This window comes from Platichthys flesus, chromosome 16 (assembly GCF_949316205.1).
Source record: "Platichthys flesus chromosome 16, fPlaFle2.1, whole genome shotgun sequence".
Lineage (NCBI taxonomy): Eukaryota > Metazoa > Chordata > Actinopteri > Pleuronectiformes > Pleuronectidae > Platichthys > Platichthys flesus.
Window position 1 is genome coordinate 10,091,731 of NC_084960.1, and position 25,850 is coordinate 10,117,580.

At 42.4% G+C, this 25,850-nt stretch overlaps 2 protein-coding genes across 4 annotated transcripts; one reads left to right on the forward strand and one right to left on the reverse strand.

Moving 5' to 3' along the window:
- Positions 1-2,720: 2,720 nt before the first annotated feature.
- Positions 2,721-25,259, reverse strand: tbcd (tubulin folding cofactor D). 3 transcript variants are annotated; one of them, XM_062408466.1, is made up of 40 exons: positions 25,032-25,259; positions 24,653-24,855; positions 24,489-24,539; positions 24,300-24,397; positions 24,026-24,127; positions 23,764-23,910; positions 23,275-23,330; positions 22,384-22,516; positions 21,541-21,586; positions 21,008-21,140; positions 20,702-20,844; positions 20,553-20,613; positions 20,351-20,425; positions 20,093-20,187; positions 15,413-15,569; positions 13,113-13,170; positions 12,997-13,026; positions 12,613-12,698; positions 11,816-11,896; positions 11,637-11,710; positions 11,370-11,487; positions 10,647-10,707; positions 10,531-10,553; positions 10,399-10,430; positions 10,234-10,296; positions 10,070-10,146; positions 9,776-9,857; positions 9,559-9,677; positions 9,373-9,464; positions 8,908-9,048; positions 8,090-8,173; positions 7,437-7,595; positions 6,815-6,953; positions 4,404-4,525; positions 4,177-4,254; positions 4,004-4,090; positions 3,820-3,907; positions 3,153-3,262; positions 2,967-3,051; positions 2,721-2,862 (listed from the first exon to the last, which is right to left on the reverse strand). In XM_062408466.1, the coding sequence occupies exons 2-40, from the start codon at positions 24,834-24,836 to the stop codon at positions 2,842-2,844; spliced, it is 3,591 nt and encodes a 1,196-aa protein (XP_062264450.1). In that variant the 5' UTR covers positions 24,837-24,855; positions 25,032-25,259; the 3' UTR covers positions 2,721-2,841. The 3 variants fall into 3 exon arrangements, with proteins under 3 accessions (XP_062264450.1, XP_062264448.1, XP_062264449.1); XM_062408464.1 differs by having other exon boundaries at positions 2,721-2,865; XM_062408465.1 differs by having other exon boundaries at positions 2,721-2,865; positions 24,653-24,886.
- znf750 (zinc finger protein 750) lies at positions 16,094-20,024 on the forward strand. The gene is made up of 3 exons (XM_062408467.1): positions 16,094-16,390; positions 17,701-18,989; positions 19,109-20,024. Exons 2-3 carry the CDS (start codon positions 17,722-17,724, stop codon positions 19,650-19,652), a joined length of 1,812 nt encoding a protein of 603 aa, XP_062264451.1. The 5' UTR covers positions 16,094-16,390; positions 17,701-17,721; the 3' UTR covers positions 19,653-20,024.
- Positions 25,260-25,850: the final 591 nt, after the last annotated feature.

Here is a 25,850-nt window from a genome sequence, read left to right on the forward strand (position 1 = left end):
TATAACTTTTTTTTTTGGGGGGGGGGGGGGGGGGGGGGCTGCTTTGTGCGACTAATTCACCGCACACTTACAAACCTGTGACCACGGAGAAAGACACGTCTGCCAACTTCTTAAAATAGGTGTGGAGCGGCTTCCGTGCACAAACGCACTTGGAAAATGAATTTTGGCTACTTTCCGTCACACAGTAGCTTCACTTTATAAATTAAATCCAAGAAAACAGACGAGATGTAGCACTAAAACTCAAAACTATGACTCTTTACAATCATACATTTAGGACAAAATTGTGGGGGGGGGGGAGGCGGCGGCTGTAACAGCTGCTCCACGGGACCTCCACTCCATAAACTTAGGGCAATTAAGCCACGAGCTCCACTAATGAAGCCGACTAACAAGCTGGAGGAGGGTTGCTGCTCCGGCACCAGGTGTCGAGGCCTCACACAGGAAGTCCCAGCAGGAGGAACACCTGGGAATAATAAACTCTCTCCGCAGACAATAGCTCCGACTGAGGGTAAAACACTAAAAAACACGGTAAAAGCTCCAGTGTACGGAGCAAAGTGAAGCTTAACACACTCATAAATACGTTATGTCCAGTTGTATAAATCCACAGTAAGTATTTCAAGATTATCCCAAGCAGCCTTTTGCAACAAAGTGCCCGTTTCTTCTCCTCTTCTATGAGAGTAAATATTATGTTATGGCATGAAATGTTGCGTGCACTTGGATTGGCCCCTGGCTCCTGTTAACCCAGAAATGTACACAACGTATAGAGAGAAGAAGTATGAATAAGAGGAGAGAAGGTTAACTCGAGGGCATGTATAGTACAACATTTGCCTCTGTGTGTGCCACAGATGAATAATTGACCGTGAAAGGAGGGGGAAGTGATTTTGATTACACATACAGTACACGCTTCTGTGATGTCGATACCCATCAGCGGATCACGGGGGGGGGGAATTAGAAACACGCCGCTTTCTCCGAGCAATAACAGTAATAAGTATTCTTGCAGAGCCCGGGCTCAGCTACGGTGGGAAAGAAAACACACACAAGCAGTCGCATTGTCACCCTGCAGGCCCCGGTGACGTGACGCACACAAACAGGGATGAAACAAAGCAATGATCTCGGAAAACTCTCTGACCTGTTGGTGTGTTGCACTGCGAATAGGCTATCATTAACTTTACCTATTAAATGGAGGCGTAAAGCAATATTGAGGCAGAATTCAAACCTGACTGTGTTCTACAGACCGTCTCAAATCATTATTCCCCTCTTCACCCAGTCATCTTAACCTCGGGCGAAATGTTATGGCTACCGCCGAATCTCATAATAACCAGAGCAGTTGAAAAATGAAAGTTCTTCCCTAATATCACACCAAACTGAGTCAATGAGCGAGCAGCCACCCCCCTCCCCTCCCCTCCCTTCCTTCTCCACTCTGCTAAAAGGCCACCATTGTATGTGAAGAATTGCCATGGCTACTGCCGGGCGGACTGTAAGCCTTTTCGAATTATTAGCATTCCTCTCTACCCTGAGCACTGTAGCAAAGCTGCTCGCTTTACCATCAATCCGCCTCGAGAGAAAACACACCGTTTCTTTCATTAGCGACTACAGGAATTTCCATCTGGCTGGGAATTAATTAAAGTCGAATTATGGGTCTGCGGCAATATCGGGCTGCCCGGACAAATTCAACAACACCCATGGAGGGCGAGGGTGAATGTGGCCTTGTTAGTGAGACGTGTGAGAGGCAAACGGAGGCACTCTGTCGGAGACACTAACTCAGCAGTTATTAGACGAGACAGCGACGGGCCGATCGACAATACGATCATTGATATTTCCATTTCCCAGGTAGAAGCAGGTCAAAACAAACAGTGGAGACTCACTTTATGGCTACAAGTTAATGATTATCAGGGTTTTGAGAAAAACCAGCAAAAGAGAATCATGGCACTGACGACCGGATGTTAATAAATGGTTTGGCAGCACACACACATAAAAAGCTGATCAAAATAACCACTTTTATCAGGGTCTAAATACAATCAGGTTTCAATGGTAGAGGATAAATTTAAAATAAGCAGATCACAGAAAATGTAACGTCTATGAAGTTTCAGTTTGTATGATCAAAAAGCTGGGGGGGAAAAAGCAACAGGTGAACTTTTGTCAGCCTGAGACAAAGAGGCAGGTTGAAACAAAGTGCTCAATATCAGATTCTAGAAAAGCTGAACCACAGGCCACCAGGGAGGCTCCACTATCAGGCCGGGGACTCCTCCAGCTCCCGACACCTCCCCTGGTGCAGTGAAAGTAGGTCTGCACGGTACCCGAGGGAAAGCAGGGCCCCGGTGACTTTCCACACTTTGTGCCAAAATGGCTACAAGGCAACCACTTCCTTTCACTGCAAACTCCAGTTTCAATTTCAACCTATCTGTGTTGTTCCGGTTACAAAGTTACGAGTAAACAGCTCTGGTGAAACCATTTCCAAATGGGGGGCATGTAAGGAAAAGGGTTATGCGCAGGAAACTAGGATGAGATACAGATGTGCTGAGGATTACTGTGAGTTTGGAAAGTGCAATAACAACGCAGGGGAAAAGCCCCAAACCTTAATTCCATCTCCACAAGAAATCATTCCTCATATTGGATCAGGAAAAGTTCCACAGGACAAAAACTGTGTTAATAATGTGACTGATTGAAAACTTTCTGTTATACAAGAACTCTCTGGTAATAATAACAAAAGGAGGGGGAACAACTTTAGTTTTCATCCATTTAATGGCATGTTATTCTAAGGAGAGACACTTTGTCAGTACGACTGGAATTTTCTACAGTTTTTTGTCCACCTCCGTAGTTTTCTGTTTTCACAGGCATGGGAGATCAGGGGGCCTGGACCTGGCTCTGCTGATGACAGAGAGGGGTTAGGGTTAAACTCCAAGTCCAACAAGGTGACGAAACAAATCCAACAAGCACTCTGATCAAACTGATGTCACTCAAATGGTTACCTTGGAAACCAGCTGTGGTCTGGGGACCCCCAACCAATCACAGAGCTGATTCCTGTGAGGCCGCACTGTGGGGAGGTCACTTTCCCTGGAATGGACACACAGACCAAGAACATGCAACATCCTGTACGGAATTCATTCAATATATTAAAGAACATTTACCATAAGCATTCAGTCGGAACAACTAACCAGTTAGTATCACTCAGCAGGGTCATGACATCATCCAGCACTTCTGGATCCATGACATCATCGTAGGTCAGCACCATCTCATACATCTGGCCCGCTGTCGTCTTTCTTATCTACAGATAGAAGAAAGAACCAGGTCAAGTTTTTTTCTTTACTGTTGTTGGTCACAACGACAAAATTAGCCACACATTACAATATTACTACAGGGCAGATTTATCACGCTAAAGACGGAGTGTGTGAGTTTTAAATGTCCAATATGCAACTTGAACATAAGACCTAGGTGGATGATGCTGTGAAGCAGCGTGTTATCATGGAGTTGTTGACTTTATCTCCATTGCGGATTTATTACGGACAGAAATTAGGTAATGTTTTAAATGTTTAATAAAGTAACGGACCAAACGAAAAGTGGCCGATGCAAACACTGTAAGAAAACACAGGCTAACTGTTTGTTTTATGTCAGTTGTCCTTATAGTGGAGACGGGCAAAGCCTCAGGTTAAGTGGATATGATGCAATTAAAAAAGCGACTTAAATCAAACGTCTTGTTACCTTCAATAAAATTGGGAATTGTCTGAATTTGAACATTTTAGTCAACAAAATGTATAACATGGCTGAAGTTGTTTTAAGACATTTTAATGAAAAACTATATCAATACAACATGTGTGAACTTACCACAGGGAAGGGATGGCAGAGCAGCATCAGCAGCTGGGACAAAACCTTCTTCCTCACTTCACCCTGGAACTGGATCAGCCCACAGAAGCTGGGAAACACCAGTCAAACCATTTATGTGTCATTCATTCAGCTGGTTTTAGAGCCCTATTTAATGTTTGCATGTATCAATGAGATGAAGACTTACACAGCGACGCAGGCGGACAGCTTCTGAATTTCCTTGGTCTTCCTGAACTCTTTGCAGAGAGCCAAGATTTCCACACAGAACGGATGACTCAGAAAAGAAAAACAGACAAACTTAAGTTCTCATATCACCCATGTTTAAAAAAATAACTAAGACAATGCTTTCACAGCACTTACTTCTCTTGCGTTGTGAAGATTTCAAAGCAGTTGTTGGAGAGCATCTGATCCACCATCTTAAGAGAGGAAGTAGCCACCCTGAAAAAAAGAAAAGAAAACTGACACTCATATCGTAGAGAGGATTTATAGAAATGAGATGGAATAAGACATTTGAACCATAGAGTTTAATAAATATAACAACAACAACCTTCCATCGGGTGTGTGTGTGTGTGAGTGTGTGAGTGTACCTGCAGTTGTGGAGATTGTTTCTTAAGACTCTCAGCAAAGTATCTCCAAACTGTGTCAGAGCAGCTTCATTCTCCTGGATCCCTTTCATATGATCGAACAACGACTTGGAAGAAAACTGCACCTGAGCAGAGGCAGTGGAGAGCAGCAGTGAATGTGGAGCCTCTCACTGTGGAGAGGTTAGATGCAACAATGACTGTTTGTTATTGACTGAGTTTAAGAAATGTCAGCGAGACATTTTATGACTCACACATTGTATAACGTTTTTGCACGTGAAATTAACTGTGTGCTTATTGGCGAGGGAGAGTGAAGCAGAGGGGCCTTGGAAAGATAAACAGTTAAAGCAGATGAAATCATCCGACTGTGAGAAACAAAGTGTCAAACCTCGACACTATGTGCTGTAGAGGGAGCACTGATTTCCTGCACTGTACACATCCAGCAGACCTATAGGAACTCTCATCACTCTTATTTAGCTCCATGTGTCTCAAACCCTGACTGGCCTACTGTAAATGGCCAGTCAGGGCTGCCTCCGTAGAGAGGACCTGCTCCCGAATGTAAATATAAAGTAAAGTATAGGGTAAAGAAAACAACGATTCGTACAATTCAGATGAAACGCACTAGTGAAAACATCACAAGGATTTATTTATATTTAGTAGACTCCTTTGAGCTAAATGTTACACAATGTTGTTTTATTACGTCAGCTGCAACGCTGTTTGCCCCTTAGACTCCAGAAGTGTTTTGTGGACTCAACCACTTCACCCGCGTCTCCATCAACACAGTGGTGAGTAGATAATTAGTGAATTTTCATTTTGCGGTGAACTATCCCTTTAATCATACACAAGGTTCTAATCTGATTTTCTTTTTTTTCCAGTGTCAGAACTTGGCACAGCTTCTGTTGTTTGGCTCTTACAGGACTGCACTCAATGCTCTCTCTACATTCAGACTGCCCTTCAAGGGCGATTCCTGGAAAGTTGGTGGACCCTCCATCGCTCTCTGTCCTCTCTATGTGCCTGTGGTGTGAGAATGGTAATCTTGGCCCATGTACTGTTGCAGTCTTGGCTCAGTTTCCTGCATGCAACCCTGTACAAACATATCAGTCCTTCCCGTCTCTGAGGATCTATCTGTGGCAAAGAAATGCTAGAAGACCCGGAGGTGAACGCAGGACAAGAGCCAGATCGTCTCCAAGGGAATATGTTTACAGCCTCCATTGGCAGATGAGTTTAGCGTTACTGGCCTCGCTGCTGCTATTACAGGCTTCAAACTTATTTTTCTTTATTATATACACAAACATTAAAGCTAAAAATAATTTTATCACCACAAATCTTTATGGGAAGGGCCATTTCAAAATGGATTTTAACAGGTTAGGTCATTATGAAGTAGGAGGGAGAACTTGATCAACACTAGTTGGGGGCCCCTGCTGGGCTTCCCAAGTGATAGTGAGGAAAAGGTCACTGGTGGAAAGCAGTAGACAGTTGTTATTTAGCACTACAATGCAAAGATTTGACTGATGGGAGAATCTCACCAGTGCCATGAGGGAAACGTTAGATTAATTTGTTATAATGCTAGAGCAGTTGCCACAATATTATATAAACTGGCACAGGTACTGGGATGCAGTAAATCTAAGAACACCCTGAATATTTTGTGAATGTAAGAATTCATTTCAAGTCAGAAGGTTCAAGAGAAAGAACGATTCCTACATGCAGAGGAGTGAGTCGACTATAATAGACACATGGCTCCCCCTGCTGGTTAAACTTCCTCCTAAATAACAAACAGATTTTTCTAGTTTATTACTGGCAGTAGGATTTTACCACCTGGCTCCACAACTATTCAACACTGTGTGATGTTGAGCAGGGCTTTGGAAAACCCCAGCATGCACAATCAAATACCAGCAGTAAAAACCTAAAACAACATCCTGAAGTAAAATTATAAGCCACGTCTAACTCACCTCCAGAGACTGTGTTCTCATCGCAGCAGCATTTAAATAATGTTTACCATTGTCTGGGTGTGTCTACTAAGTTAACATTGTAGATGGAAGTGATATTATATAAAATACAGGAGGGTGACACATTCAAAGGGCAAAGACAGGATTTGAGTGCTTTGTGAGATATGATTAATTCCTCCTTTGGGGTTTTGTTGATGAGAGTGAGATCACAGACTGTGGACCTGTGTATCGGGATGGCTGGCGTGACCGATCCCCAAAAAAGTTGTCTGTCTTTACATACAGTCTGTGGTGAGATCTAGTGACTGAGACAGCCGGAGTTTATGACTCATATTAATTCCCTGAAACATTGTTTCCTCTATGGAAGTGTCTGTGTTTGTTTTTCGATTTATCACATGTCATTTTCTCGCCCTTCTTAACAACATAATGCTCTGATTTCACAATGGTCTAATCCTCTCATCAAACTTGACCTACTGTGGACTCGGTGATATCTCCCACAGACGCGCAGAGCCCGAGCAGGGTGTGGTACTGATACTGGGGCAGTGCAAGCAGCTGGGTGATATACTGGTAAGCTTGGGATGGAGCATTCCAGTTCAGACTGGTTGTGGTCTCACTGAAAGACAAAGCAGGTGGGGCCAAAGATTACAAATAATAAAAACCATACAAGTTATTGTTCATAAAAATCACTCTGCATAAAGCTTTCATATTTTATGTACAGTGCTGTGCGAAAGGTTTAGGCACTTCAGATGTTAAGCAATAACATCAGGGAGGCGTCTGATGGGTCACAAAGGAAAACAAACCCAGAGCGTACAGCCATAGTCGTAACGAACAATAGAGACGCTAAAGAATAAGAAGAACAGGGAGGCCTTCCCACAGATGGCCTGATCTCAGCATCATGGGTTGAAGGTGGTATCACATGAAGAGACAGAACCGACATGTCCTGAATCCAAAGATAATATAACTTCGAAAAACTTTCCATGAGGCTTGGACCAAGGACCTTGAAAAACTCTATGCGATGTTACTTGATGCATTGCTGCTGTTTTAAAGATAAAGCAGGCCAACTGATGGAATGAATTTACAGGCAGGAGTAACTCACACAGGAAAAATGTCCAGCAGCTCTTTCTGGTGGGGAATGTGTGGAACTGCAGGCTCTGTGCTGTGAAGGAGGCGCAGGAAGATGTTGCCAGCGTGGGCTCTGTATCGATCGATCTTCTCTGCTGCCTGCTTGGCCAGGCCACACATCATGCACCTCACTCTGCATCATACAATGATAGAAAACAAGAAGTTTGAAATGCTTCCCGAAGAAAGATAAAATCAACAAATCAGCCATTGTTTCAAACTTATACCAAGTCCTGTGCCCGGAAGAGCAAGGGTGACACATGGAAAGTGACTTCTTAAACGTTGCAGAAGTCAAACATTAACATTATTTGTATTCTACCATGACATGAATCTTTTTAATCTCAGCTAAAATCAATGGTAGAAGTGGATCTTACATATTGTTTTATCCTTTTCCTCTACTAGAATTACCATCAAGTTTCACTGACTTAGTGCTCAGTTATGTGGCCACACCTTCCAACATTGAGGTGATACGGATTACTCAAGGCCATGAACATACCACAGGTCTATGCACAACTTATAATACAGGTTTTATGGTCAGCAGCTGTCGACAGTGAAGAGTTCCTCTGACTGTATGGTTTAGTTTTATAAAAATGAGCCATAAGCTGGTGTCAATCAGAGTGTTCTACTCACATGTCAGTTGATAGGATCTCTGGGGAACCACTGGCCACCACCAGGGTCACATCCATCAGACTGGTCATTGCTGCCTCTCTCACCCTGGGGGAAAAGACAGGGGGAGATTCATTGCTTGAACTGATTTGGTTTTGAATCTACTATAAACTCATTGGCCAGAGTCATCCAGTAGTAAGTCCTTAAAATTGTCGTTTAAAACACATCACAGGCTGGAACACCACCATTTGAAGAGTGCATTCCTGTTTCGCTGAATTTGTCAGCTTTATAGTCAAAGTAGCTTTATGTCTGCAGGGCACAATTTGTTTATGTGAAACGTTAATCAGGTCATTCATTCAAAAGTCACACCCTGAAACAGGTGCACAGGCAACCGGTGGAACGCCTGGTTATTGTCCTGAGAGAAAATTTGACGCAAAAACAGAAAAGACAGAACATTTATGGCTGTGAAGGTGAAAAGAAAGAGAGAGAAATGTGTCCCTGTGTGGGGGCGAGTGCTTTAAAAAACAAAAAAAATCTCACGCAACAAAGAAAACACTGATTGTAGATAAGGAAGTACGAAAAAGAACGGAAGAAATGGTTGAAATAAAAAGATTGCCTGAAAGAAACAGCCCATCCCATGCTGTGTGGACAAGTGACAAGCCTGGTGGCATTCCTGGCGAGTCGGTAACCATGGCCTGGAGGTACTGAGAAAGGCGGAGGGACTGAGAAAACACTGGAGGCCTCGGGCAGGAGAATGTTGCTAATGCCTGAGGCAATTAAAAGAGCACGAGTGTGTCCACATGTATACATCTAGATATGTGTTGGTGAGAGAGTTCACTTACCACGCCCCGATGTTCCCTCTGCCGTCTGTTGTGTAGTCATTGATGCTCTCCAGCAGCGTGTCGTACACCTGGGCTACGTTTTCCGAACATAGAGTAGAGTCTGGGGAGCCGCCGGTGCAAACACCCACCTTCACACACACTCTGATGGAGAGTAAAAAAAAAAAATAGAAAGGTAAAAGGAAGATATCACATAAACAAGAAAATCAGATAAAGTTTTTTTGGTGGGAAAAGATGGAAAACCCATGGCTAACATGTGATTCAGGTCCTGCAGGTAGAGTCAGTCCACTGTTTATCTTACAACCTGCACAGCTACGCAGTTAAGCTAGCAAGACGAGCGACACAAAAGGAGGGGGGGGGGGGGGGGGCAGAGGGCCTTTGAGACACAAGTCTGGACCATTATCAGTTAGCTAAAACACAAATATAGGAAAACATTGAGACAGAATATGCAAAGATGTGAAAACTCACTGAGCAATCGCTCTGACTGCATCTCTCCTCGCCTCTGTAAATCTCCCTTCCCTCTGGCTGACAGCGCACATCTGCTGGAGGCCTTCAAAGATCTAATACACACATGTACACACACAATTTAGGCCTAAATACTAAGACAGTGAGATGTCCAATGCCTTGAAAATGCACATAGAACTTAAAGCACACCTGCTTCAGTTTGCCACGGATCATGAATCTTGGCAGACAGCCGAGAGTGAGGGCAGATCCACAGCGAGTGAGCATCTGCGGACTCTTCAGCCCCTCGATGTACTGAGTTACCAGGACATCTACACGTGTGCACATTAGACAAATAGAGCGCAGAGATTATTTTCAAACTAAGACCGAGAGGAAAATCCAGTGCAGTAGGACACTGTACTGAACCTACCTTGGATCTGCGAATCAGCCTGCCCTGCCTCGACCTCGTAATATTCCTCACACAAGGCAGAGAAAGCTGCCAACAATGCAGCCTGCAGAGACAGCAGGAAGAGCAGTGAGGGAATGAAGAAGGAAACACTATTCTCTAAGAGCAGACACTGTGTTAAACTACTTCCAAATAAATTTCTTTGCGGATATGAAGCATTTAACTAGAATTTAACTGACAATTCAAAAGGAACATTTTTTCTTGAATCCCTGCTGTTACCTCTACTTATAGAGAACTATAAAAATGTATTAAGTTTACCATAATCCCATCCTTCGCTCCACTGGAAACTAGATGAAGGTTTTTTATGGTGTCATCAATGAGCCACTGCCAGTCAGCTAAAACATAGTGACACAACGTCAGACACTATTGGGTGTGATACTGAATTAAATTAAAAGTATAATCACAAGTGTTTAATAACTTACCGATTATAGGGTCGTTCTTAAAAGGCATTTTGGACAGGGACAGTTTTTCTATTATGTTGCACACTGCAGAGAAGATGAAAACAATCAAATCAGCTGTATTAGCAGAAACTCTTCCAACTAAAAACCTAAAAACCAGTAACACCACTGTTCTGCTATTCAACTTACTTGCCGGTCTCATAAGTTCTCCACCAAGACCCCTTAAATAAAAGAGCATCATTTTATTATAAAGCCGAAATTATAATAATGTTTTTAACCATACTCCAAACTCTAGAGAGTAGATTGAATAATTTATCCTACCTGTACTGTTTTCTGTCCTGAAGCTGAAAGTGCATCAACAAATTAAAATCAACAACAGGGGACATTTTGACACAGTTTATTCAATTTTAAATGTATAATTTTTTAGGTACTCTTACCTTTTGGTGAATGTTTTTCAGTGCGTCCACACATTCTGAAGAAATCATGTCCAACACAGTTCTACAGGACAAAGGCAGGCAACAGTTCAAGGAACAGATTCTGTACAAGTGTATTTGTTATTATAAATAAATTCAAATAAATCTATAAAAAACTGCATCATCAGCAGGTTTTGAGCACAAACTCAAACAAACATACACTTTCCAAGTCTTGCTTCCATACAATTTCACATCAGGCCAAAGGCTTGTGTACAGCTCATCTTCACAGTATATTCTACTATTCAGGTGGGACAAGGATTACCCCAGTTTGTGCCTCTCATGTATTAGCTTTACTGTTAGCTGCTAGCATCGATCCATTTCTCACTGAAATAAATACGGATGTGTGAAAAATCGACAAAAGTCATATGAAGATATTTAAGATTCTTCAGACTTGTCTAACCACCTGAATGAACTCGATACAGGCTAAAACCTTTTTTATTGTGTAGTTTACACATTTTTATCCAGGTGGCTAGAGGAGAATTAGCTGACTCTGGAAAATCTTCTGGATGGGGGAGATGTTGTCTAGCAAGGTTCCGGGATTAGAACATTCCCGGGTGCTTATCTTTCAGAGACAATGGTGCTCATCATTGTGACTCAATGTAAAGGAAAAGCTAATACACGAGAAGCACAAGCCTTGGACATCCAGCCTGAGCTCAATGTTCCTTTGTCATAGTGCTGAAGGTGTACCTGTCGGTCTGAAGGCCCAGTTTGTACAGAGCGTGTGTGACCTCTGCACATGCCAGGATGGCTCCATGGCGACTGTGGAGGTCAATGCCCACTGCCATGGACAACAGCTGCGGCAGAACTGAAACCAACCAGGAGGAAAGTGCATGGCATTTATCTACTCATAAGCAATAATTATACGTTTCAGTCAGTTCCAATCAGTCATGTCGCATATGCATCTTGTTGGAGGCACTTCAATGCCTGGGAAACAGGTACGGTGACATTGTTTACCTGTTGTTGCCATATAATCGGGTGCTTGAGGCGTCAGGTTGTGGAGCGCTTTGCTCGCAAGCTCCCGGATCACACTGCAAAACAGACACAGGACAAGAGATTTGTTTTAAAGATTAAAAAACTCACTGTGCGTCCTGTTTCATCATGTGTGGCAAGTGCAGGACAATACAAGCACTTACCAATCCCAGTGGTTGATCTTCATGGCTACTAAATGGTCGATCATGGCATTGGTGTACTCTGGGAAACTAGCAACGTAAACGCTGCGAGATCAACAACAACAATGCAGGATGAATGCCAGCGGAGAAAGATCAACTATTTTATACATCTTTACTTCATTTAGTTTCTTATGTGCCATTTTAGGTCAGACGCGCCCTGAGGCTAACATCTTTCCATCCATTGTACTGCTTGAATATTTGCTCTGCTGCATTTCTGCCATGGGTGGAAATTCCTGAAAGGGTTGAAGCGCTTCTATGTTGGATGGAAAACACAGTTCACTCCTCACATGTCAGAGAAAGTTGCTGCTGTTCCTAAACACACATTCTTCAAAATGTGAGTGCTGGAGATGTCTACACAAAAACCTTGAGTTTTAGTTTACCACACAACATTGTGGAAAAATGTACAGCCTCACATAGAGGCTATTGGATACGGTGGAGGAGTGCGACTTTAAATAGGGGAAGTATCACTCTTATTTATCAAGTACCTAATGGCACTTCCAGCTCATAAAAATGCCTTTAATCTACTACATTAAATATCCTATTAACTCTAAACTAAATTTTAAACATTATGTGCATCACTGATGTGTTTACATTTTACATACTTCTATGTGTGAGGCAGAATAGGACAACACCTGTTGTTCAAATAGTCATCCTCAGCCTTTGCTCAAGTGCACCTTCACTTTTCAGTATATTATAAGATGTGACAGTTAAAGCCAAGAAGCTGCAAATGTCCCAAGTTACGTGAAAACAGTGTTTATTACCTGATGTTGAGAAAACAAGTGTTGAGATTCCCCACAGCATAGTAGTCTGCTGCAGTTAAAATGTCAATACCATGAGGGAAAGTTCCCTGTTGAGACAAACAAGCAATAAACAGCTGATATTTTTTTCAGTGCAGTGTGCTAGAAAGGTCTATGTTATTGTGAGAGGTGATGAGCTCAGGTTGTAAGGGCACTTTGTGGCCGAAGGACTGTTGGAAAAACTAGTGTTTGCTTAGAGCCAGATTGGGAGGCCATTACTTTACTTCACAAACTTCTGCCGACAAGGCAAGTTTGAGCAAGACCTGGTTATTTGGCAGCAAATAAATTTAAAATCACAGTGATTCTGTTAGTCATAGTGTATGAGTAGTTAATGCTTCAGTCACAAACCTGTCTGCCGACATTCTCCTGGAAGGCAGCCTGGGAGAAAACAAGACATTAAAGTGAACTTGTGTCATGTAACTGTAGATGTACAGAGATCATTGGATATAAAACAGATAACTCACAGAGGCGGCTCTGCGGCAGTTGACATTTCGATCGAACACGGTAGTGATCAGCAAAGCGCTGCAGAGAGAAACACAAAGATTATAAGATGTCTGAAACAAGACTTGTGTAAACTTTATGCACAGAGGGAAGTCATTTGTTAACAGTGTTAGTACAGCCACAAATATAAATAAAATAAATCAAGATTAAAGTTTTCATGATTCATATTTCTTTAAGTTTAAAGACAAATTAAAGAAATATGAATGACAAACACTTCATAAACAGCAACATATATGTGAATCTGAGGTTAATCATTTATGTGTTATAATTACCTACTATGCTCACCCAATGCATGAGAAATACATATCAAATTTAGACTTTAATTGTATGGCAACTGATGGCAATTAAATCGTACAATTTTTAGATTTTGTCCAGTCGTAATAAATTCGTCCCTTTTTGTTAGATTTATTATGCAGTTTGTAAAAACTGACAGATATACAATCTCGTATAACTAACCTTCTCAGTAAGCCGTGTTACATTGCAACAACAAATGTTTCAATAGATTAATATAAAAACTCTTGACTCAGATTTGCATCACCACAAAACAGATTTTTTTTGGCTGCAGGTTCCCAGCATTGCATCATGAACACAGCCACAGTGTGATTAACGATGACTGCTGCGATATGGGAATGGGAAATTGATAGTGTCTACGTTTGTATCTCAGCATCCTCGCCCGCTACGTTGCCACAATAAGTTCCAGGAGACGTGGATGTGTGAATGTCAGTTGTTAAAGAGGGTGCAACCTATATTGAAAGGACAGCCTAACACAAACGGTTGTTTATTTTGTTTGCTCTCCTTCTCTGTTCCCTGCTTCCAGACACCAGGATTTAGGCCTGCAGCTTTACTTACTGCCCCTACCCCGAGGGCTTGAAAACAAAATGATTGCACAATAGATCCTGCCCTGAATCTGTAACTGTAACTGTGGAAGTAGACAACCGTGTGTGTGAGTGTGCCCCCAAGTCACCTAAGTCCCACATTCTCAATAGTGAGTTTTCAGCTAATGTCATCAAGCTGTGATTAATAGAGCAGGAACCAGCTTGTCGGAGCTTTGCTGCCAAACGGCGACCGAAACCTACAGTAACAGGCGAAACCTGGCAATCCTGTAGGCCGGGAGAAGGGAGGGTGTTGTTGCGACTGATCATGATAATGCTCATGATAATGGTAGTAGGGGTTCAAACTGACTCTGCAGAGCTGGTCTGCACAGTTAGAGGCCACAGGTCCATACATGCTCGGTGGAGGCAAACCGTTAGTATTGACTAAGACTGAACAAACGTCACTGCATGATATTGCACCCTAGTTTCTCTGCACTGGCTGTTGACAGTTAGTATCGAGACGTCTCTCGTTACTTTGAAGGTTGCCCCCTGCTTCTGATCCTGAATGAATTCAGCCTGTCAGTCAGTCACATGTTGGAATAAGCATCCAGGTCACACTGAGTAAAACCACAAATAACATTAATGTAAGAGTCACTTATGTCCAAATAAACCAATTTGAGGTCGATAAAGCTACTAATGTTACATATTAGATCTCTGAACAAGGCCCTCATCTACTTTTAAGGCCAAAGCCCAACAGTCTCCTTATGAAAACCCATTTAAATTCAATAGTCTAGATTTTTATTTGGATGTTCAACAAATTGCCTAAAAAATTGATATCTGCACACTAAATATGATTGTTGCATCAAGATCCATAAACAATTACCCGTGAAATCTGTGAAAAATGCCCTTACAATGTTAAAGAGAGTGAATTTCTTTTTAAAGTTTTGGAAAAATCTGTCCTGAAACTCAGACATAAGCATTACCCGCTTTGGCAGAGGTAAGTGCTCCTCTGCTTATAAAAAAAAAACAATGGTTAAAACAATACAAACATAACAATTTTCATTAATAATTGTTATTAATATAATTAGGTATAATTAATTATTCTACTATTAGCTCTTTTCTTCTAATGCAACACAATATTAATGAATACATTTCTATTGGTTATAATGGCACAAAAATGCCCCAACATGTCTTGCTAGCCCCCGACTGATGTTTACAACTCAGCTTCACAGGTGATTTTCGCAAAAGGGATGATTTTCGACAAGTGTAGATGATCCTGGCTTTTTCAGTTTGTATCCAAACAATCTTAATTATATGAAATGAATACTTTGTGGTCGCAAAAGATTCACCCTTAAGACAGTCTACTTGACATAGATGGCAAAGCACTCAGAGGTTTTGCAGCAATCCATGCATGTGGTGTGGTTGTATGGGAAAGGAAAGAAGAGGGTTACCTGGCTATATCAGTGACAAACGGTTGGAGGTCTTTGGGTTCGTAAGCTCTGGCGAAAGACCAGCACACATAGCAGGCAGCGTCCCGCACGTTGGAACCAACGCTGCACGCTCCCCTCTTCTCGTCATAGGTCAGGGACTTGATGATGAGTGGCACGACTGCAAGCAGACAACAGAGCTGGATGAGAACTTAAAAACAAAAAACTAAGCATTTACATCAAGCACTTAACGTATACAATCTTGAAAGTCAGGAGTGTTAAAACATTTGAAAATTGAAAGGTTAATTTATAAATCATTTTGCAGCACATACAGAGAAAAAAAGAGAACTGATTTTTGGAAAATTGGAATGATTAAAAGCAATAGAAAAAAAATGCAAATGCTGGTATTTATATGTAGTGTTTGACAAACAAAGAATAACTAATAGCCATAACAAGTCTGCATTCTTTTCTTTGCACACTGTTCACACAAGAAGGGAGGTAACGCTGAACAAGAACAGCAACAAATACACCTGCAAGTATGCAAATCTCATGCCGATTTTGCCAGCGTTCTGCTGTGCTTGACTTGAAATCTGCTGCGCTTATGCAAAGGAGCATGTTCTTCTGTAGAACCGCAGAACAGGGCCCGCGTGGTCATTTCTACACAAGAGACTGAAGGAGCAGGAAAGACGATAGCCCCCACCTCAGCCCGTCATGTAAATCATCCCTTGAGGCCTGACTAATATCAAGTACATCAATGTTGCCCAAGGGCCCTGCTGTTTGGGCTGAAGCTCCACCCACTGGTGAGACAACACCTCAGAGAAAGGAACTCACCACACAACTATCATCACCAATTACAGCACACACATGCACAGTCACACACAGAGACACTCTCAACTCTTGGCACATATTGGAGCGAATGTCCTGACGAGACACTAACGTTTGCCTTGGACTGTGGAGCGGCTCTCTTTAGGCCGAACACTCCGGAGAGGACACTCAGGAAAGGTACGGTTTTTCTTAATCGTCTTTTAAATGAAAACTGAGTAGCGTTGATTTAAAAAGAACTTATGGTACTCGGTCAAAGCCTTTCTGAGTTTTTCGTAAGACTCCAATGTTTTGTAAAGGTACTGTTCTCTGAACTATAAAGTTGTATATTTACGGTAGTGTAAGCATTGCCTGCACCTGTTACCTATGGACTGTATTATTAGGCACCTGCTTGCACTGCTGTGGCTGAGTCAGAGGTAAAGTGCCTGACCTGTGTAGAGAACCCTCTATGTAACTAAAGTTTTAGGTCAATAATTCAGCCCTTTTTTTCTCAACAACATATATTGACACCAGAGATCCAAGGAAACAAATTTATATTTTTACAAAGACAAAGACTAACCAGAAAGGTTTTTTATTGTGTCATATTGGTAGGGAACTGCAAAAATGTTAGAAAGGGACTTAAAATTTATTTCAATTGTGAAGAAGGGAGTGGCTTTGCGTGTTACTACAGCTTAACAGAAACTTGAGCGACAGCTTCTTGCGACAGCGCACGACAAGCAGGTTCCTCCGAGCGACACCCAGCAACACTTAACTCACTGCTTTAGGTGATGTTTCATGTCAAAGGCAAACCAGGAGTGTTTCAGATGCCAGAGACATTAATGAAGAATAACTTTTTGCATTTCTCCAAAGCTGGTGAGCTCATCAAATGATGAAGGAGAGAGTGCATCCTGCAGGTGTAGTCATGGGAAGCAGGTGGCTGGTAGTTCCCACGCCGACTGCCCAGAGTTTAGTAAGGTTGGGAGAGAAAGCAAGTCTCTGCATGCCCTCCAGGTCTGTGTTAGTAAGTGTCTAGTCTACCCGACAACTGCCGACCTCGTGCCTTAGCAGCTCCCCAACTATACAGGATACATGAGTGGAGGAAAATCTGAATGATAGACAGCTGAACACACGCCAAGCAGAATCGTTTGCAAGCTGCTGTCAATAGACTAAAGCAACACTAACACACAAGTGCACCTATGCAAACACGCAGGTAATTTTTTGCATACAGGAGACAAGTTTTCATATTTAACTAACGCTCAACTTCGTGTCCAATACAGAGTAAAGAAACCGTTGAAGAAATGTATTAGCCCGAGGGTGCAGTGTTTTTGATTTTTCTGACCGTGCGGACCCTAACCCTAACCCACCTGAACCAGTAAAACAACTGTATAAGCCTCATTACTCAGTGACAATCTGGAAAAAAAGAGGCAATGATTCACAAGTTACTCTTTTAGTGTTTTGCTTTAGTGTGACTACTTTTTCTTAATCTTGGTTATTCTTTTTATTTCTTACAGAAAACGTGCATTACAACCAAGATGGAGACTGCTCAGGAACGCAAGCCAAAGAGACCTCACTACATTCCCCGGCCGCCAGGCAAGCCCTTCAAGTACCAGTGCTTCCAGTGTCCCTTCACCTGCAATGAAAAGTCCCATCTCTTCAACCACATGAAATACAACTTGTGTAAAAACTCTATCTCCCTGATGTCCCAGAAAACTGGGCAAACAGCTCGACAGGTAAAAACTGTAGCAAAGGGAGCCCCCGACACATCCAAGGATTGTCCTAGCCCCGAGCCCGTGCAAGCGGTTCAGGACGACAGTCCCCAGGAACAGGGGGCGGAGGAGAGCAAAGATGAGTGCAGAGAAGACACAGAAGACATAGACGTAGGGTGTGACAGTCCACTGAATAAGGACGGCCAGAATGTGACAACACCAATTACAGTTACAGAGAGAGAGAACAGGGAGAGCAATGAAGCACAATCCCTGCCACGCCCATCTGCCTTCTACCCCGTCACACCCAACCGTGAGGGATCTGACACCTTCAAGTCGTCTGGGCAGCAGTCAGAGGATTCGCAAATCCCTGTTCCCGCTTTCAGCCGGCCAGATTTCTCATGGGGCACGAATCCCTCGTCCATTCCCTTAAAGCCATTAGCCCCACCCATGGTTCCTGAATACCCGACTTATCTCATGCCAGACCGTCCCCTGTATCCGTCATACTACCTCCCAGGGAATCACCATGCAAATGAGCCAAACTCTTCTTCTTTCCAGCCAGAGTTGATGGATCCACAGAGGCCGTTGATGCCACAACCCATTGCCCCACCTCACGCTTCCCTTTTTCCTGCATACGCATACAGGTACTGCCACCCTCTCCACCCACCCCCTCCTATGCACTATACCCTGTACAGGCCACATGAGCTCTCCATGCCATTTACAGGACCCAGATATATTCCTTTGTACGACCAAACCCTGAGGCCCAAGGATTATGAGTTATACATGCACTCACATCCCAGACACACTGGTCTCAACACATCTTCTCAAGAGCAGAGCAACCATGTTCAAAGTGGAGACAAGGCAACCAGGCTAAGCCCCAAAGAGGGTTGTTCTGCTTTGGGGTCCCCGGACAGACCAAACCATGCACACACTCTCCAGAGAGACACAGAGCCCCTGCAGTACACCAGCATGGGTGACTCTCAGCCAACCACCCAACTAGTCCACACAGCTGCCTCCATGCAAGACATTACGTCTGACCTAAGACGAGAGTCTGCTGAAAGCTTGCTGCATTTAAGACTTCAACCTGTGGACAGAGGGTAAGCGAAATCCCTATTTGTTTATGTACCGAGAAATAAATTATTCCTCAGCTGCAGTGTATTTCATTTACAATTTTTGTACTGTCCTTCAAATGTTTGTTTTGGTCTGTTTCTGTCAGGTCAGCAGAGATCAGAAGTTATTCCTCCATTTCTGTCTCTGAGACAAGTCCACAAACTATGTCAGGACAAGATGATGATGAGAGCAGAGAAGATCTGGCTCCCCTCAACCTCTCAACAAGAAAACAGGACAGCGAAAACAGCCCATCTGAACACAGACTGAGGTGTTCAGACACAGAGAAATTAAAGGAGGATGATTTGCCTCTGAACCTCAGCATTCGAGCTTGTCACAGCAGCCCTGAACATCTACAGCGGATGCCAGACGATGAGCTGGATGAAGAACCGTTTGACCAGAGGCAGACGGCAGCGCTGGCTCTCTGTCAGCTCTCCATTGCAAGCTCTGCTGTCTCCTCATGTGACTTCAGCACTGCAGTCAGGCCCTCAGAACATAACATGGATGCTAGAGGTCCTGGCTCTCCAGAGAACACTAAGCACAAGACAAATGGCAAGAAGAGAGCAAAGAGTGGCAGGGCTGAAAACAACTGCCATAAACCGAACAAGCGAGCAAAAGTTCAAGGACGGGTTCTGAGGAGGAGGCATCGCTGACAGAAACAAATAAGATTTGTTAATAAGGACAAAGCATCTCCCACCTTTCAACCTCGACGTTCAAGTTAACATATTAAATAAGCACTGAAAGATTTGATTAATCTAAAAAATATGTGAAATGTCTACAGTTGTGGCACATGGTCAGTCATTAAGATAAAAAATATGTGTTAAATGAAAAGACATGTTGCCACAGGTGTGTGTATATATAACGTCTCTTAACATCAGACTAGATGGGAAAAGATGGAAAGCATTTTTTAAGGGTTTTTAATATTTAAATCTGGACAGGTTTGTCATTGTGTAAAGTTGGAGATATAAGATATGGTAATGCACTGTAAATGTACACATTTTTAATAAATAGGTAACAAACACTGACTTGCTTACAGTAATCAATTTATCTAAAACTGTATTAACGATTTCAGTGTGAATTTGTGGAAACGTACCCTCTGTCAATCTCGAGGGCAGCAGCAGGCCTCTTCTGCTCAGCTCTGCCAAGGCCAGGCAGCCTCCGTGCCAAGCCATGTCGGTTTCCTGGAAGCTTGAAACACAACGCACACGTTGCAGTTGAAAATATAGGAAACATTTCTTAAATAGTGGGGCGGCTAAACATTTTGTCCCTGCCTGACAGGTATTTAAAATTAAAAAAAAGTAGCTGAGAGTCACTGATTGTGAGAGCAAATAGCCCCCAAACATGAACCTACCTGAAGCAATCCAGTAATGATCCAACCACCTCGTCTGCCAGCTCCCTGGGAAGCCTCCCAGTCACCCTCCCATTGCTGAAGGGGTAAATACATTTAAATGAAACAAAGACATCTGGAAAATCTGTTTCACATAGAGAATACATTAAAAAAAAAGAATACAAGGGGAACTTGTTATAAGCCGTTATAAGGGGGAGATTGTTACCCCTTTGCCGCAGACCACCGCACAATGGTTTCCTTATCTTTAAGTCCAACCAGCAGATGCTCTGTAAAAAGAACACATGCAAATTAAAGTTTCAGATAAGACGTATTGCAATAACAACCTTTTCACACTTAGTTGAGGCGGGAACTTACCGATAACAGTTTCTATCTCTCCAGGTATATCATAGTCTTCGATCTGCTCCTGTGTGTCCATATGAGGAGTCAGAGCATCAGCAGCTGAAGCCGATTCGGACGTGGAAAGGTTTGCGCAGAGGGAGCGGTTTCCCCTCTGGTAACTGAAAAACATGAATATACATTTCTAAACGTTGTGCTACTGCCTCTTATACCTATAACATATTTTGGTCATTACACAATATTGTATATTCTAATAGACTTTCACAATCTCATTTTCACATAACCAAAAAAATCTTGAATTTATTTATTGCTTTCATGTCTGACCGCCAAGCAGCCAAACGTGGCTTCAGGAAGCAGAGGCCGAGTCTCTGGATTAGTTTGACACCAGGCTTCCTCAGCATGGCCTGGCTGCTCTCCGCTAGATTTCTCTGCTCCAGACACCGCAGGATTGTGGGAGCTGGGAAACACATGAAAACATATTAATTATATCATGTAATAAAATAATGAATAAATAAATATATACAGGAATATACACAGCCAACAGATATAGAACATTTATGTATTTTGGAGATCTCTGACAAAAGCTAAGTAGAACAATTATTTTCAACTTATTTAAAAAGGCATTTTGGGTGGAGGTTAGGCTACGATAAATATTTAACCGACATAACAAGATCATAGAGTGAACAAAAATCTGTTCTTTTTCTAATTATAATAATATTTCCAACAAGTTGAAGACATCTGAACTCCTGAGATGCCTGTAAAAACAACCGATTGGGACTGACGGCAAAATGAATTGATCTTTATTCATTTTACTACTGCAGATACAGTAGCTATAAAAGAGAAAGAAGGGAACCTACCATACTGGAGTAGATCATCTCGTTTCCCGTGTTTGAAAAGCTTTGCCTAAGAGACACAAAGAAGATCAGACCAGATCGATCTATCATACTGCAGAGGACACATGAGAACAGTGACATTTGGGAGGGCAGCACACATTTAGAAATAGTAAGTTTTACAAAACATCAACAAACTAACCAAGTTACAGAGTTCTCTCAGAAACCAGCATGCATTCCACACACCACACTGTCCATAACAAGTCCTTTTTGGCCTTTTTATGTTGCTTGTTTTTCTGCATCGCTTCAGTCTCAACCTTCACACAGATCAGCAGGTTTGCATACAAGTATGAGCCTTGTTGACTGAACAGACAGACAGTTTTGAACATTCTAAAAACTACAGAGGCCGGGTCCCGTCAGAAGAATTTTTGACAAGTACAAAGGAACCCTTTCTTAAATGTTACGCAAGCTTATGTGGCAATAATTTAACTCTACTGTTCTTGCCTGAGGTACGTTACCTTAACTGGCAGGGAGTGATTTGAAAATTGCTAATATGCCCACAGCCCTGTTCGCATTTGCTGAAAAACTAGAGAATATCTCTTAAATCTGTGGATTAAACAGTCATAAGTCACTTGAAGCAGAACCTCCCACACATGCAACAGGTGCAATACACACCTGCTAAAATCACATTAGGTGAAACATACCAGTCATGTCAGCTTCATGTCAGCTCTTGCAAACCACCCCCTGCAGGTTTGGATGAAGCGATGCCCACAGTTGGCCCCGATTCAAAACATAGACACAGCCAGGCCTTCTGTAATCTATCTATCTATCTATCTATCTATCTAATATGATCAGGGATAATGTATTTACCAGAGACTGCAGAACACCATTTAGCAACCTAATGTCTTTCAGTAACTCGTCACTGGTCTGGAATATAGTGGTGAGGCTCCAGTCCAAAAATTCTCCGAGAAACTTCTGTTGCACATCGTGGCGTGTCATGAACCTGTATGTGCAAGAAGAAGATAAAGACTTTCAGGGTTTCATTAGGATAAACAAAGGAAGCCAACAGCAAAGGTATTTTAAGAACAACCCTGCCCTCCATTGGTTAGAAAGATAATTACATCTTATAGTTCAACATGGTTGGTAAAATCATGAACGATACCAAAATGTAACATGATAATACACTACATAAAACAAAATCCTTAAACAAGACAAAATTTGAAGAAATAATTATGGTAGCTCTCAACAACCGAAATGAGTAAAACTAGGGCAGTACTGTGCGGGCCCGGGGGGGGGGGGACAGGGACCCGGCGAAACAGCTCCACGTTGTGTGCGTTTGGCGTTTTCACGCGGATCAGCAGGTTGCACTATGACCCTGAGTTCATATTAACATATGGAGCTGTTCAGACTGGGACTGTGATAATAGGTTTTGATTCAATGTACAGTGGAGAATTTTCCTGCTGACTGGACTATGCACAGAACATTTAATAAAAACGTCCTTGTCAGAAACAAAAAGCACCAGGGCCTTCGCACAGTCGGACCCTAAATATGTAAGACATGTCTTGTTGGTGAGTTCTTGATGATCCTGATTTGATCAAAACAATAATTATGTTCCAACCAAGCTTTTTAGGCAACTCCTCTTTAATGGGTATAAATATTGAAAAAGTAAATGATCTTTAAAGAAATATTACTGTTACTGTTTATTTTTTGGTGACAACCAAGAAATCTGAGTACAAAGTAATAGTCTGTTTATACACTTACTTTGATACCAGTACGCATGCAGCATCCCTGGAACTATCATTGGCTGATAGATAAGACTGCAAACAAGCAAATAACAACTGTTATTAATACTGTATGACATCAGGAGTGTCAAATATCATCACATGCTTAAAAGGTTATATAATAATACAACATAGAAACAAACATAACCAGAGCATAATATATTTATCAAAAGTTACGCTATTAAATTACGTTTCTCTGTGCTAACTTCAATTTTGACAGGGAGGCAAACTTTTTGCTTTATCATCTGATTCTACAACAAAACAGGGAACTTTGTTATAAGCTGCTTTAAACGTCACAGGAATTTTCTGCTGAGCTTTTAGACTGTTAGTTATACTATTGTATAGGAACCGCAAGTACTGACAACAAATACGATCCCTTTCGGAGGCAGAAAACTAGACATTCAGCTCAATCTCTCCAATAAAACACACAACACAACAAAATCAAGATTATTTCGTATACTTAACTTACCTTTGCAATAGCTAAAATACGCTCCATAGTGGACTCTCTGGCCTTTCCACCGTCTGACTCCAGATTGCCGTCCAGACGTGACAGGTCAAAGGGAATGAGGCAGGTCATGGAAAGCCACAGCAACAGCATGTAGCGAGTTTCCCAGGTCTGGAATTAAAACATGGTCAAACAAGCTCCTGCTGAGGCCACAATAAAGATAACACAAGCAAGATTTGTAAGAGGAACATACACATTTGCCGATGACATGTAAAGTCAGTCTCACCTCAATGTCTGCGGGATCCTGTTTGGACAGCAAGTCCAGGACTGGCTGGAGATCAGCAACCTCATGTGGAAGAATCTGCATGAAGACTTTATAGCCTCTTACCTAAACAGAACAAAGTACAGGTAGTCAGGGGACTTATATCACAGAGGAGCAGTACTGACTTTCCCACGTCAGTATAATGAGCGTTCTGTTCCGAGTAATGAGTTTTACTATATCCAGTGGATTTACACAGATTAAGCAAACGTCTGTCAGCAAGAGCATTGGCTAAACCGACCTTAGAGATAATGTAGAGAAACTTGAAGCTCAGGTGAACCAGTGATGATGGAGACTTTTCACTCCTCACAAAATCCAGTATCAAATTCAACATCCATTCTATAAAAAGAAAAATGTATATATATTTTCCAGACGACTTCCATTACAAATCTAAATTCAAAATCAGAGTCACACATTTGATTTAATGTACCTAGATGTGGGTCCAGCAGATGAGGCTGCTCTTGATATCTGTCCATTATCACTGTGGGAGAAAAACAGGCAGGATGTGATGACCTGTGAAAGAGCGGCGCCACCATTGAAACGTGTGTATGTAAGGATGCATGAACTCTGAGGAGGGGGACTTGTCTCACTCACCCAGGAACCTTTCTGTGGTGAACTCTGTGGACTGCATGTCCCCGTGGACTTCCGGCAGACTGGACATGAGCGCCCGGGTCTCGTCTCTCTCGCTGAAGCCGTCCAGGACACAAGCTCTGGCCACGGGGTCGGACTCGGGCCCACCACCGCCGGAGCAGCCAATCTCTGCGTCCGTTACAGCCATTCTGAGTCCCTTGTGGAGGCTAGCGTACAAGTTGTGGAGCGGTTAGCTAGCTATGACAAGCAAAACAGGACGGGTGTGGAATGAAAGGAGCCTGGGGCACGATGGGAGTTACAAAACATGAACTACAATGTAGTCTAGAGATTTCACGCGAGAAAAAGGCTATGTTATCCTACTGAAATTAATTTAGCCATTTACCTCTTGTATTGTGATGATGCTCGCTCAGACGTGCAGTGGACGCAAGCTTCGCAGAGGCAATTCCTGGTTCAACAGAAACTGCCAGTGACACGTGAAGGCTGCTGCCCTGATGCCACACGGGTTGGAGGCAGCTGCACTTGTTTTGACGCCACACTGTTTTGGAGGCTGGTGCATGTGATGCCGCCCTGTTTTGCTTCTGTCTCTATGGCCACCCTGGTAGAATCATTCTATGTGCGCAACACGCTTCCGTACCGCCTTCCACTGTACGGCAAGCGAGAAGTGCCAGGACCATCGCGTATGCGGTTCCTTCACTGTGAATAAGCAAAAATCCTTGAATTTTAAATAGTGTTTATATTTGATAAACATAATTTACCAAGAATTTATATCATCCTTAAAATAGTTGTAGTTCAGTTTTGTATATCTATAAATTTATTTGAATCTACGGTTATTAATTGATATATTAGTGGCACTAGCACCGCACGTTTCTATATTGTTGTTTTATGTGTATATGTTGTTTTTATATTGCTGTTTTAATATTGTTGTTTTATGTTCAGTGCACCAATTAACGACCCAAGGCAATTTCCTGTATGTGCAATCATACTTGGCAATAAAAAAAGAATTCTGATTACTTTTGAAGGATTCTTCCCCAAGCATTTTGAGTTGCCTGTATTTGAAAGGTGCTCTTCGTGAATAATAGCATCTTCCTTTGCAAATCGCTGGCTGAATAACATGACGAATCATGGCTGAATCATATGATAAAAAAATCATACAAGAGCAGCAGAGGAACCAAGCAGCCAGCAGGGAGAAGCCTCAGGACAT

Coding starts and splice junctions, on each gene's coding strand:
- znf750 (XM_062408467.1), top strand. CDS start 17,722: ATGGAGACTGCTCAGGAACGCAAGCCAAAGAGACCTCACTACATTCCC. Junction 18,990..19,108: donor CTTCAACCTGTGGACAGAGG/GTAAGCGAAATC, acceptor TGTTTCTGTCAG/GTCAGCAGAGATCAGAAGTT.
- tbcd (XM_062408464.1), bottom strand. CDS start 24,836: ATGGCTGTAACGGACGCAGAGATTGGCTGCTCCGGCGGTGGTGGGCCC. Junction 15,570..20,092: donor GCCCTCGAGATTGACAGAGG/GTACGTTTCCAC, acceptor GTCTGCTTGCAG/TCGTGCCACTCATCATCAAG. Junction 10,147..10,233: donor TAAGAACGACCCTATAATCG/GTAAGTTATTAA, acceptor ACTATGTTTTAG/CTGACTGGCAGTGGCTCATT.